This window comes from Melanotaenia boesemani, chromosome 7, assembly GCF_017639745.1.
Source record: "Melanotaenia boesemani isolate fMelBoe1 chromosome 7, fMelBoe1.pri, whole genome shotgun sequence".
In the NCBI taxonomy this organism is placed as follows: Eukaryota; Metazoa; Chordata; class Actinopteri; order Atheriniformes; family Melanotaeniidae; genus Melanotaenia; species Melanotaenia boesemani.
Window position 1 is genome coordinate 17,684,308 of NC_055688.1, and position 11,737 is coordinate 17,696,044.

At 38.5% G+C, this 11,737-nt stretch overlaps 1 protein-coding gene across 1 annotated transcript; it reads left to right on the plus strand.

Annotated features, from left to right (window-relative positions):
• The first annotated feature begins 8,169 nt into the window (after positions 1-8,169).
• Positions 8,170-11,413, plus strand: hs3st1 (heparan sulfate (glucosamine) 3-O-sulfotransferase 1). Its single transcript, XM_041991285.1, has 2 exons — positions 8,170-8,935; positions 9,555-11,413. The coding sequence occupies exon 2, from the start codon at positions 9,689-9,691 to the stop codon at positions 10,604-10,606; it is 918 nt and encodes a 305-aa protein (XP_041847219.1). The 5' UTR covers positions 8,170-8,935; positions 9,555-9,688; the 3' UTR covers positions 10,607-11,413.
• The last annotated feature ends 324 nt before the right edge of the window (positions 11,414-11,737 follow it).

Consider the following 11,737-nt stretch of genomic DNA (forward strand, 5'->3'; position numbering starts at 1 on the left):
AGTATTATGAGGTTAGGATGAGCTAATTATTTTTGGACCATGCTTTGTGTTTCTTTACTAGTTGTGCGAAGTGAAGAGTTGTGTATTTTCCAACCTTACATACAATACCTAAAAAGAAATATTCACCATCTTTGGAGTTTGTCCTATTTTGTTGGGTCTAAAATTGAAATAGATTTTTCTGTGGTTTCTATTATTTGGTTAACACAACATGTCTACCAAAAAAAAAAAAAAAAGAGAAATAAAAGCGTTTATAAGTACCCTCTCTTTCTGGTGCAGAACAATTTCAGCACAATGTCTCTTTTCATTAGTCTCTATAAGATGGTACATCTAATCTCTGGGATGGGTTTGCCCATTTTTTGAGGCAAAACTGCTTTAGCTCCTTTAGACTAGGTGGGTGTTAGTGTATAGCAATCTTCATGTCATATTGTCCCACACATTGTCAGTAAAATTGAGGTTTAAGTCTTGAACAGGTTATTTCAAGAGATCTAATTGTTCCTCCTTAAATTGAAGTTGCTTTTGTAACATGATCAGAATAATTGTTTTCAAAGAGGTGAACCTCTGATGCTGCAACAGGTTTTCCTCAAGAATTCATCAATGTTTAGCACCATGTGTTATTCCTCCTGTTCTAAATAATTTCCAGAATTTGCTGTTGACTATCATCGCCACAGCATGGAGCTGCCACCAACATGTCTCACTGTGGGGATGATGATCCCTGGGTAATAGGTCAGTGTTTGATGATGTGTTTTTGTTGATAGCCAGATGTGTTAGAGTTTAATTATGTTTATGAGAAAAAGACAAAACAGTTAAGTTTTGTATATTTATTTGCATAACACAACCGCACTAGAGCACAGAAGTTTGATCAAATGAGTCCCTGAGCAGCATGGTAGAGTCTCTGACTAATTCTAAACTTTCTGAAGAACATTATGTCTGAAAAGCTAAGATAAGTGGTGAGTTGCCTTTTTGGTTGCCAATCATGCCCTGATAGGCTTCACACAGCTTGGTGTTATTCTATATCAATCACTGAAATAATTTATTTTTACCTTATGACAAAAAAGTTCAGTTTTAGTCTCATCTCATCTTTTTTTTTTTTACATATTTCCCTTAAGGCTTTCGTAATTATAGTAAATGAGTAAAAAAGCAATGTTGATGGACAAATTGCAAGAGATGTAGCCTATAAACATATATTGAAAGAACATGAACTGATGCTGAACTAATGCTTAATTTAAAAAAAAATATTAAAAGTATTAAGCCTTCACATTGGAAATCAAGTGGCAAAGCTGTTCTGCTTATCCATGCCAAGGATTTCTCACACTTGGTTCTTTACTATGCAGAGGAGGACACTCGTCAGACCCCTGGCAACACACACTCCATCTCTCTCCCTGGGGCTTCTGTGTGGGTTCTCCTGAGGTGTGCAGGTGTCTGCTTCGGCCTTTTGTTATTCTCTCTGTCCTCCACTATAGTCCTTTGCCTGCAAACATTCAATGTGACAGTTGCACAAGCAAGATGCCCCCATGATCAAACCACCTTCCTAAGCTTTGTTATCCAATGGGTGACAGTACTTTGTGTGGCCTGCTCTGAATCCTCAGTGGACTTAAAGTTGTGATTGCACATGCAGTTACAAAGTCCCAGGATGACGACAGAAAACTTGTTTAGATCTAAACTGCACATGTTCATTCACTCCACTGCCACATTTGCTTCTTTAAGGCTGACATTGAACATGCTTTTTTATCTATACATTCACACTGTTTGATGAAAATGATAAATTAATCCATACTAATCCCAGTCAGGAGCCACTACAGCGTCCACATACAAAAGTAACAGAGAAGAAAAAAGTATAAACAGCTGCATTAATGTTGATTATCAGGCTAGATCAAGTATATTGGCTTTGGGAAAAACCTCCCACAGCCCACTGAATTTGTATTTACATAGGCTTGATCAGAGATTAACTTCATTCTTTGTTTGACTACAATGTAAATGTTGATTTGAAATATAAACACAGGCTTTTTCTCTTATTATTAAATCAAATACAGAAAATAAACAAATATCTGATCATATTCATTGTTTTCTAAGAAGCTGTGTTAAATTTCAAAGAAGAAATATTAATTTACAGTAATTATTACACTTTTTTTATTTATCTATGTGTTTTTCTTGGTTTTTATGAAGTAACTCAGTGTGTTTTCCTTTTGACCTCTGTGGGGTTCATTATGTAAATAATAAAGAATTTCAAAGATTAAAGTTCTAAGTTCTAAAATGATTTGGGGCACGTGTGTTTTTATATCTTCCTCAGAGATTAATTTTACAGGCTTCAGAGCCTAACATCTGCTCAGATTTGACCAGATAGGTCGGTTCATGTTTCAGGTATTTACAGCATAAACTGAAACACCTGTCCAACAATTACCTTTAATATCTACTTCCTTTCAAGAGGACTGTTTTTTGAGTCTTCCTTCGGTTGTTTTGTCAGTTTAGGGTGTAGATTATTACCATTTAAAGCAAAACACTTAATAATGGTTCAAGTTAAAATGTAAAGAAGGTGCTTTTCCTTTTCCCAGATGTTGCAGTAGGTTGTATAAACCCTAATACTGAGAACCAAATACTACAGCCCATTCTTGAAGGTCAGATGAGTTTATTTCATGAACATATAACATATTTAACAGAGCTTGCCACAGAATATAAACGACTCACTGTTTTTAGGATCAACATATGGACAAAAGCAAGCCCTAATAAATTACTTTCCTTTTATGTTCAAATAGTTTTAAAATGCATCCGAATGGAATTTTCCAAAGGTTTTCACACCAAATATCCACTAATCCCCTTTTTCATATGCTTGAAAACTTACTTTTAAATGGAAAAAGTGAAATGATTCACCAATCAGGACAAACTTTGACTTTGAGAGGAAGAGGAAGCATAAGTAAATGAAAAAGAGAGAAAATGAAAAAGCATTTTAAACATTAAATACATTTTAAATAGGAACACAGAAGAACCGTTTGCTTTCGCATACACATTCAAGCATCTATAGGTCTCTTTTTGAGGTGGGAATAGAGGTAATGGCTGGTTGCAGTGGAGTAAAATACTTCAACTAGCTGTGTAAGAAGTTTTTCCACAAATCCCCTGAGTTGTGGTTCTTTGAGTGTGAAACTAATATCTGTGTCTGAGGCCTGTCACACAGAGCTGCATCCCAGCATGATCAAAACCCCCTTCGGCAAGCTTTTGCATTGTCTGAGACAAGGGCCTCCTTTGAGAACCGAGAGAGAAGAGGCTGGCTAGGCTGTGCAAGGAGGGCTTGGAGGAAGAGAAGTAAAGAAAGTTGGAAGCGGGGTTAATCCTACACTATCATTATCCTCACTTCCTTAGCCACAGTCTGCCAGCGCCTTGGTAATGAAGGCCATTTCCAAGGATTTACACCTGGCACAGACACCATGTTCTGTGGTAATTACCAATACAAAGAGACTCCTCTTACCTTTAGTGTTTACCGGAAGCTATAAATAGCAATCCGTTGTCGCTCTGCACATCTGCAAACCTGGATAAAATGCAGCATCTACAGCACTTCAGCCCCTGACTGATAATGATGTTTACTGTAACAGAACAACCGCTGCTTCTGTGTCTTGTGCACAAAAGCCTGCAAAACAAAGAGGCCCATTTCACAATGTATTTGTTTAATTGGGAATGATTTGCCCTAGGAGATAAAACAATAATGGAGATACTGTGTTATCTGATAAATAAAGTAAACTTCGACTGTGTCACTTAGGCAAGCAGGCTGTTCTTGCCATCTCTGTTATCTCATAAAAGCTTAAAAGGCTTTTTCTACTTCATTTTAAAAGTGGCACAGTGACAGGTGGAGTGACAGAAAAAAGCTATCATTAGGGGATTTTTTTTTTTTTATGCTTGTCAAATATGCACAAATTCTAGAGTTTAGCAAATAATATTTTGGTCGATTGAGCCAAGAAAGTCTTTCCTTCCTTCCGCAATGACACTTCTTTGTTTTTGAAAAAGGAATTAAATGACTCTGAGAGAGATCGGTGTCTGTCATTGCACTCTGGAGTCGTCTGTGTTCTCGTGGAAGCCCAGATGAGTTACAAAATGCCCCTGTTTCCCACATTGCACTGTTGCTGTTTTCCCATGACTCAACATCAGCGTACATGCTCCAGCATGACAAGTGAGCCCTAACATCTCCCTTCTTCCCTTCCTCTTGCTTCATCTAACAAAAGCTGGGATTTTAGATGTGATGCATGCTGATGCACAGTGTCAGTATTAAAATACACTCACTAAACATCTTGGGTGATTAAGCTGCTCTATGCACTTCCTTGTCTTCTTACTTTTGTAAGATGAGACTGAATCAGTGTCGAAAAATATCTGTTGGACAGATTTTACCACAGGATTGTTTGTTCTTTAGCTGTGGCTTTTCCAGCTTTCTGGAAAGAGATAAAATGGATTTAATTACTTAACCACTGATTTACGTGGAGTTTTTCCCATCAGCTCCACCCAAATAGGTTTTTACTTTGTTGTTTAATTCATTTTTCATATCTCTACATGGAGTTTTTATTGCAAACTTATTTGCTTATTCTAATCCAACACAGAGCAAAAAAGGTTCAATGTGAATGTTTTCCTGTAGTTTAAAAAGGTCCGACTGCTTCCAGTTTTGGCAGTAGCCTAAACATGCCAAGGAAGGTCAATGTTTCCACTCAGCCAGAATACAAACATCTGTACCAGTCAGGGCAGTGTGTCCCAGAGTTGCTCCTGGGCCACTATACAACCATATGCTGAGGGTTAGGGCAATTCAAAGCAGCTCAGAATATACATTTTAAACAGAATAAACCATGAGAGGTGATATAATATTTAAAAATTATGATGTTAATGTGAATAAAACTAAACAGAACGGTGCTACAATGTCAGTACATTCAGTTGGTCTCAAACCATCCATTAATGGAGCATAAAAGCTACTTTACCAGAAGTTTTTTCCTGCAGTTTAGAGCAACTAAAAGAGTCCAGTGAGTCCTGACTGTCCATCAGACCAGATACATATGAGAATTCAAGCTGACTAACTAGAACTGAAAGTATGATCTTCAGTCCTTTATCATTTATTGAACAAATATAAGAAGGCAATTAACAGTTTTCTACTTAAATTTGACTAAAACTGCATTTCATTTCCTCATATTTGTTATAGAGATACATTTATTGGTATGCAAACGCTACTTTTTGTGTATGAGAATTTTCTTGTTTGTTTTGTCTAAAAGTGCATCAACAACGTTTAAACTGCTGACAAGTGACGCTCCTTGCTTTGTTACACTGCATTGTTCAACTTGGAAAATCTGCATCCAGGCATTCACATGAATGTTACTTTGACACTTACAAACTACATAAACAGCTATGCATACCAGTCCCACCTGCCATACATTAACAGCACCTCCCAGCAGGACAGCAGTTGGCCCCACAAAAAAATTAAAGCTGAGGAAAGGGCTTAAAGAATACAACTCAGGTCTCAAGGTGTTCACCTGGCCTCTTAATTCCTCAGATATCGATCTGATGGAACCTGATGGCATGCGAGAAACGAGACCATTACACAAAGACTTCACCTCACAACCTACAGAGCTTGAAGGACCTAATGCTAAGACTCCAGGACACCCACAGATGTTTTTGTTCATGCTTCGTATGGTCAGAGCTGTTTTGGCAGCATGAGGACAACCTACTCAGTGTGGTTGTGTGTGTCTGTATCAGCAGACAAATTCATTATCATTATCATCACTGACTGAAATTGCTCAATCTTTGCTGTCATGTCAGCTAAAGATAACTAAACTAAGATGCTAAACTTTCTTTCATAAGCATCCCTCTCAGCTCATACCACTCTGCAGGTGATGCAATCATCTTTACATTATTTCTCATGACATTTGTCATCATCTTGTATTACCACCAGAAATAATTGCAGTACTGACCTGCACAGTGAACCTATTTGCACAAATAAAATCATTTCACTGAACAGATGAAGCTAAACAAGATTTACAGAGTGCCTCGGCTTAGTGTGTGACGGCTGATGATTCACAGCGTATATAATTAATCTGTGGATTAATCTTTAGAAATATACCATAGAAAATAATAACCATTGAGTGAGAAATAACTGTTGTTCCTCCTCAGGTGCTTAAAACAACAAAGAAGTGTAATATATTGAATAAATTTCAGTTTCATGAATCAAATTTTTTTTTCTAATTTCCATCTGTGATATAATAATACTCATTTTCAGAAACCAAGCCAAACAACATTATCATCTGTAGCCAGAGGGTGCAGCTGTATATGCTGAATTGCACATGCTAATATTCAGAAAATTGTTCAGTAGATGAAAACAATATGAGGTATAAAACTGCCTGATGTTTCACCACATACAGAGCGCCTGTATCAAAGGCTAATAAGTTCCAACACAGAAATGTTTGATGAACAGACTCCTCCACGCATGGCTTTGTTTCTGCATAATAATGTGTTGCACAGTAATAAATGTCGCCTAAATGTGACAACAGTTCGACGTTAATTAAAGAAACTTAGTTTCGCCTTTAGATCAAACTATGCACAAGGTTATCAGGCAGCTGCTGGGAATATTTTCTGCAAAACATATGGTAGCACTGGCATTCCTGGTCAGTGATTTATCTGAGTATACTGTGTTAAAAAAAGAAGAAGAAGAAGAAGATATTTTCAAGTTTTTTTGTATTTTCAGACAAACTGTGAAGTGTGTCATAAAACATTCACAGCATGCCTCCACTCATATGCAGTCACCTTTTGCCCTGCAGCCATATGAAACTTGTTTCAGAGCTGTACAGCTGGTACAAGGAAGTACGTTTTCAAGCATGCCAGTCATCAAGCAACACGGAAGAGTTATCCAACTTGTACAGAAAATGACTGGCTGAAACTTAAAACATAAATTGCAAATATGTTAGGGTTAGGGTTATATATATATATATATATATATTATATGATTATATTATATTTTATTTTATAATCATTGAGGTTTTGCTTCTTTTTTTTTTTTTTTGGATGCTATATACCACAGCTAAGTACCAAAACCACAGGTAAGTTATTATTATGGGACTTTAATTCAAAGTTCTATACCTCAATTCCACTGCATTTCACAGGAAAATTAATGGATTTTTCTACTTGACTATTCCTGTCTGAAACAATCATCCAAAAGGAAAATGTAATGTTACACATCTACAAATCGTAGATTCTCAGAATCACTCAACCAAATAAACCCGAAGTCCCTGCTTTGTGATGTATTTTAAGCATATTTAGACAAAGTTGGACATCTACAAATGTCAGAGTATCTATTATAGTATGGCACTGTTTTTTTCTAACTGCTTAGAAGTCGCTAGCACCAAATAGTGAGGATTAAGAAAAGTTCACTGTGTAGATTTACAGAGAAAAAACATCACAGTACTTATGCTTCAGTTGGTATTTGATCCTGTCTACTGTTGCCAACTGAGGGTGAGGAAAGTCACTGAGGTGGCACTAAGGGTATTTACGGTCTGAGGGTGTGTGCTATTGTCATGTTAATGTGATCAGACGCTTGCGATCCTTAAAGTAGGATTATATTGTATGACTCCGCTGAATTTACATTTCTCCCAGAGAAAGATGGGGGCAGAATCTAAGGATTACTAAACTGCATCTAAAAATCAATGTGGGGGAAACTCCTGGCCATATCAGCACTTAAGACTGCACATTAAAAACAGCAAAGCACATGCGTTTGCATTCTCTCCAAAGGAAGAATGTGTTAAAGAAGTAGGGTTTGGCCTTTTGTTTGCTCTGCGTGTAGCCCCTCTGTACAGTAAAGGGTGCTTTAATGGGCATGATGGCCTTCAGTTGAATAACCTACACAGCAGAAATTTTCGCAGACATGGGTAAAATCAGATACATCCATATTCAGCTGCAAAGCCCTCAAGAGTTCCGCGCTTCAAGCATAATATAAGCATGAAAAACAGGCCATAACATCCCATTAAAACATAGAAAAGACTGGGTTTTAAATTCAAGATATGTGATTATATTAGTAATATGTGTGGTTTTTGATTTGCACATTGTCTTTCTTATTGTATTAATCCAAATTCACATGCAGTACAAACCCGCCCTGCTGATTTCTCAACTCTTCAGGGCACGAGTGACACAGAAGGACAAGGTCTTTGACTCAGGTGACTTCCCACTTACTCACCAGCACTTCGCTCTTACTCAGACTTTCTCACATTGACTGACTGTAAAAAGGTTAGGCAGAGAAAATTATGAAACACTATTATGATGTCAGTTAATCTTGGGGTTTGCTTTAGAATTATATCAGGAACCTGGTTTACTGAAATGTTGCGGGAAGGATTTAGATTTTCCGGATACAATAGAGTTCAGCAGAAGGTTGCGCACTTTGGATTAAAGACAAAGAAAGTGCGGAGTGCCAAAGAATGTCTTCTCTTCCACTAAAACAGGCTCAGAGAGAGAGAGTTGTTGTTGTTGTTGTTGTTTGTTTGTTTGTTTTTCCAAATCAGGTGCAAGATATTTTTTTTTCTTTCTTTTTTACAACAACAAAACTGTTGGATTTCGTGCACCATTTCCTCCTCACGCATTACAGCCGCCTTATCTCTCAGAAATACCATTACATTTCAACAACGCCTGTCAGGAGGAGGAGTGGTCCCGGAGACGGAATGTAGGCGTGGGTTTGTGGATTTCCACACAACAGTTGATAGTCAAAAACCGGGAGGACCGCCTGAGCCATCACACGCAGGAGGCGCTCCGTGAAGTTGCGTACAGGTCGGGAGCAAGTTTCTCTTTGCGCTCGGAGAAAAAAAAAACGGACCTGGTGAAGAGAGAGGACTCTTAACAGACATTACCTGCTTTCTGAAGGAACATCGGTGGTGCGCGCTGAGAGCCCCGACCTGCACGACATGATGAGGTCTTTGTTGAGTGGACGGTAGTTTTAAAGGTAAGAAATGTTCGATAGGCTACTTCGTGGATTTGTGGCCACGGCAAAGGAAAGATGGGCTGATTGCGGTAGTCGGATTAAAATATGTTGTACGAAACGTGACAGTAAGCATGAAACATGTATTTCTTGCGTGTCGCTGTGTGCAAGACCGCAAGATTGATCATTTACGTCCTTTTTACATGCTCAGGTTTGATAGCTCACCTGATTTTTGATTTTTATGTTGCCAGTAAATATCTGCAAGGATTATACAGTGTTTGACCTTTTTAATTTATTAAGGTGAACTGTTTTTCTGTTGCTTAAACGTGCTGTATTTTTTTTCTAAATGGACTCTAAAACAAGAATAGATTCAAACAAGGTAAAACTCATCTGCATCTCAGTGATCTTTTGTTTTGTCCTTTTTGGCTGTAGCTTCTATTGTATTGTTCTAGTTGGCTATAGTGGAAACATTAATCCATGACCAATAGCAAATTTCCTTATTAAACATGCTCTGTATAATCTCAGATTTAAAGTTTAATCTCTTGCTCATTTAAACTTGAGAACGTCATCCTGCCACGTTTTATTTTTCTGTAAAATATTTACCAGGTTATCCTCTAATTCCAACTGTTTTCTCCCTTCGCAGCTGCTGCTGTCAAAGAAGAGGCATTTCTTGCTTTTTCAATCGGACTGTTGTTCTCTGACAGCTGCTTTTTCAATGTGGGATACATTTTTGGTGCTTTTGCCAGGCTGAAATCTTCCAGGGTCAGGACCTCCCTCATGGCAGCCTTGCTCCTCGGGCTGCTGCTTTTTGCAATGCAGTCTCCTTCTCTCCCCTCGCGCCCGCTGGCGGTCGGGCAGCCACCCTCACCTCCCACCTCCTCACCCACTGACAACGGGACCACCAGCCACCCCAACGGAACCCTCCAGCAACTTCCTCAGATTATAATTATTGGGGTGAGGAAGGGAGGCACACGGGCATTGATTGAGATGCTCAGTCTACACAGCTCTGTGGCAGCAGCTCAGAATGAGGTTCACTTTTTTGACTGGGAGAGCCACTTTCAAAAGGGCTTGCCTTGGTATATCAGCCAGATGCCTTACGCCTTTCCTGACCAGCTGACAGTGGAAAAGACGCCAGCCTACTTCACCTCCAGTAAAGTCCCTAAACGCATCCATCAGCTGAATCCAAACATCAAGCTGCTGCTCATTCTTAGAGACCCCACAGAGCGGGTGCTCTCGGACTACACCCAGGTCTTTTACAACCGACTCCAGAAGCACAAGCGCTACCAGCCCATTGAATCTGTGCTGGTAAAGGATGGTGAGATAAACCTGGGATACAAGGCTCTTAACCGCAGCCTGTACTACATTCACATGCAGAACTGGCTGCAGTACTTCCCCCTGGAGAACATCCATGTAGTTGATGGGGATGAGTTGATCAGGGATCCCTTCCCTGAAATGAAAAAAGTGGAAAGGTTCTTGAAGCTGGAGCCTCAGATAAACGCTTCAAATTTTTATTTCAATAAAACTAAAGGATTTTATTGTTTGAGAGACCATGGGCGAGAAAGGTGTTTACACGACTCAAAAGGCAGGGCTCACCCTCACGTGGCTCCTGCCATCCTGCAAAAACTCTACCAGTTCTTCCACGAACCCAACAAGAAGTTCTTTGAGCTGGTGGGACGAACATTTAACTGGAAATGAACCAGTCTGAGTCTCAGTGTAGTTATTTGGGTATACTTTCCTTGAATGGTCCTGCTTTTCTCCCTAATAACATAGATGAAGGGATGAAGCTAATGTAAATTTCAACGAAATCTATTTTTGTAGTAAGTTTCTAACAGGAGTGTGATCGAGCCAAATATCAGGGCAGAATGCAGGTTTTCTTTTTCATTTAACTGAAATTCTGTGCCGTTAGACACACACAACATCAGTCACATTGTCTCATCAGAGCAGACTGCTTCACATTTTAGACATTCCCAGTTAATATTTAAGATAAGCACTGAAAAGTTTAATGTTCTCGAACTCTCTTTTATCACTATGTGTTATGAAATTATTAGCAGTTAACAGCATTTAGAGCTCTGAAGGAATTTACCTGCTGCTACGACTTTTTTATGTTTAGTCACTTTCAGGCACACGCCATACTGGACATGCATTTGTTATTTGTGTTACTTTACAGTCAGTTATGTAAATGCGGTGTGGACAAATGATATTGCTAATCCTGACTGTGTAATGTAAATATTTTTTAAATTGAGGAATTAATAACATAATAAAGATGTTTTATTTTTAGCATGCCTGCTACTTTCCCTCCTCACCCCCATTGGTTTTTGTCAGTTTTTATTCATCAATTTTGTATCGTTTTGATGTGTAATTTGTCTTAGATGCTTATAGAATGACTAAAGTCAATATTTCCCACCAGCTGACTGTGTGAGCAAGTCACGCAAATCATAAACGGACATTTTGAACATTTCATTCATGCTGTCGCATAAACATTAAAACAATGGTGCAACTTTATCATTTATGATCTCTACTTTGAAGTTCCTGTTTGGGCACCGTCTATGTGCAGAATAACAGTGGGTATTTTGAAGTTGCTGTGTGTTTATCTGATGTTTCTCACACTTCAAATATGAGTTTCTAAATTTTACATGCTGCATACACACTGCGGTCATTGCTTGGTTATATCAGAAGAGAATGGAGAGTGGACAGAGAGGTAAAGTCAGACATGTCAAGCCATGAGAAATTAAAAGCGAAGCTGTTTATGCCCAAGGGTGCAATCTTCTTACTCAGTTTTAAGCGAGGTAAGGCATTATTTATTTAAATCATATTTCTACTTTTAAA

Excerpts from the sequence above, each read along its gene's own strand:
- hs3st1 (XM_041991285.1), top strand. The coding sequence starts at position 9,689 with ATGGCAGCCTTGCTCCTCGGGCTGCTGCTTTTTGCAATGCAGTCTCCT.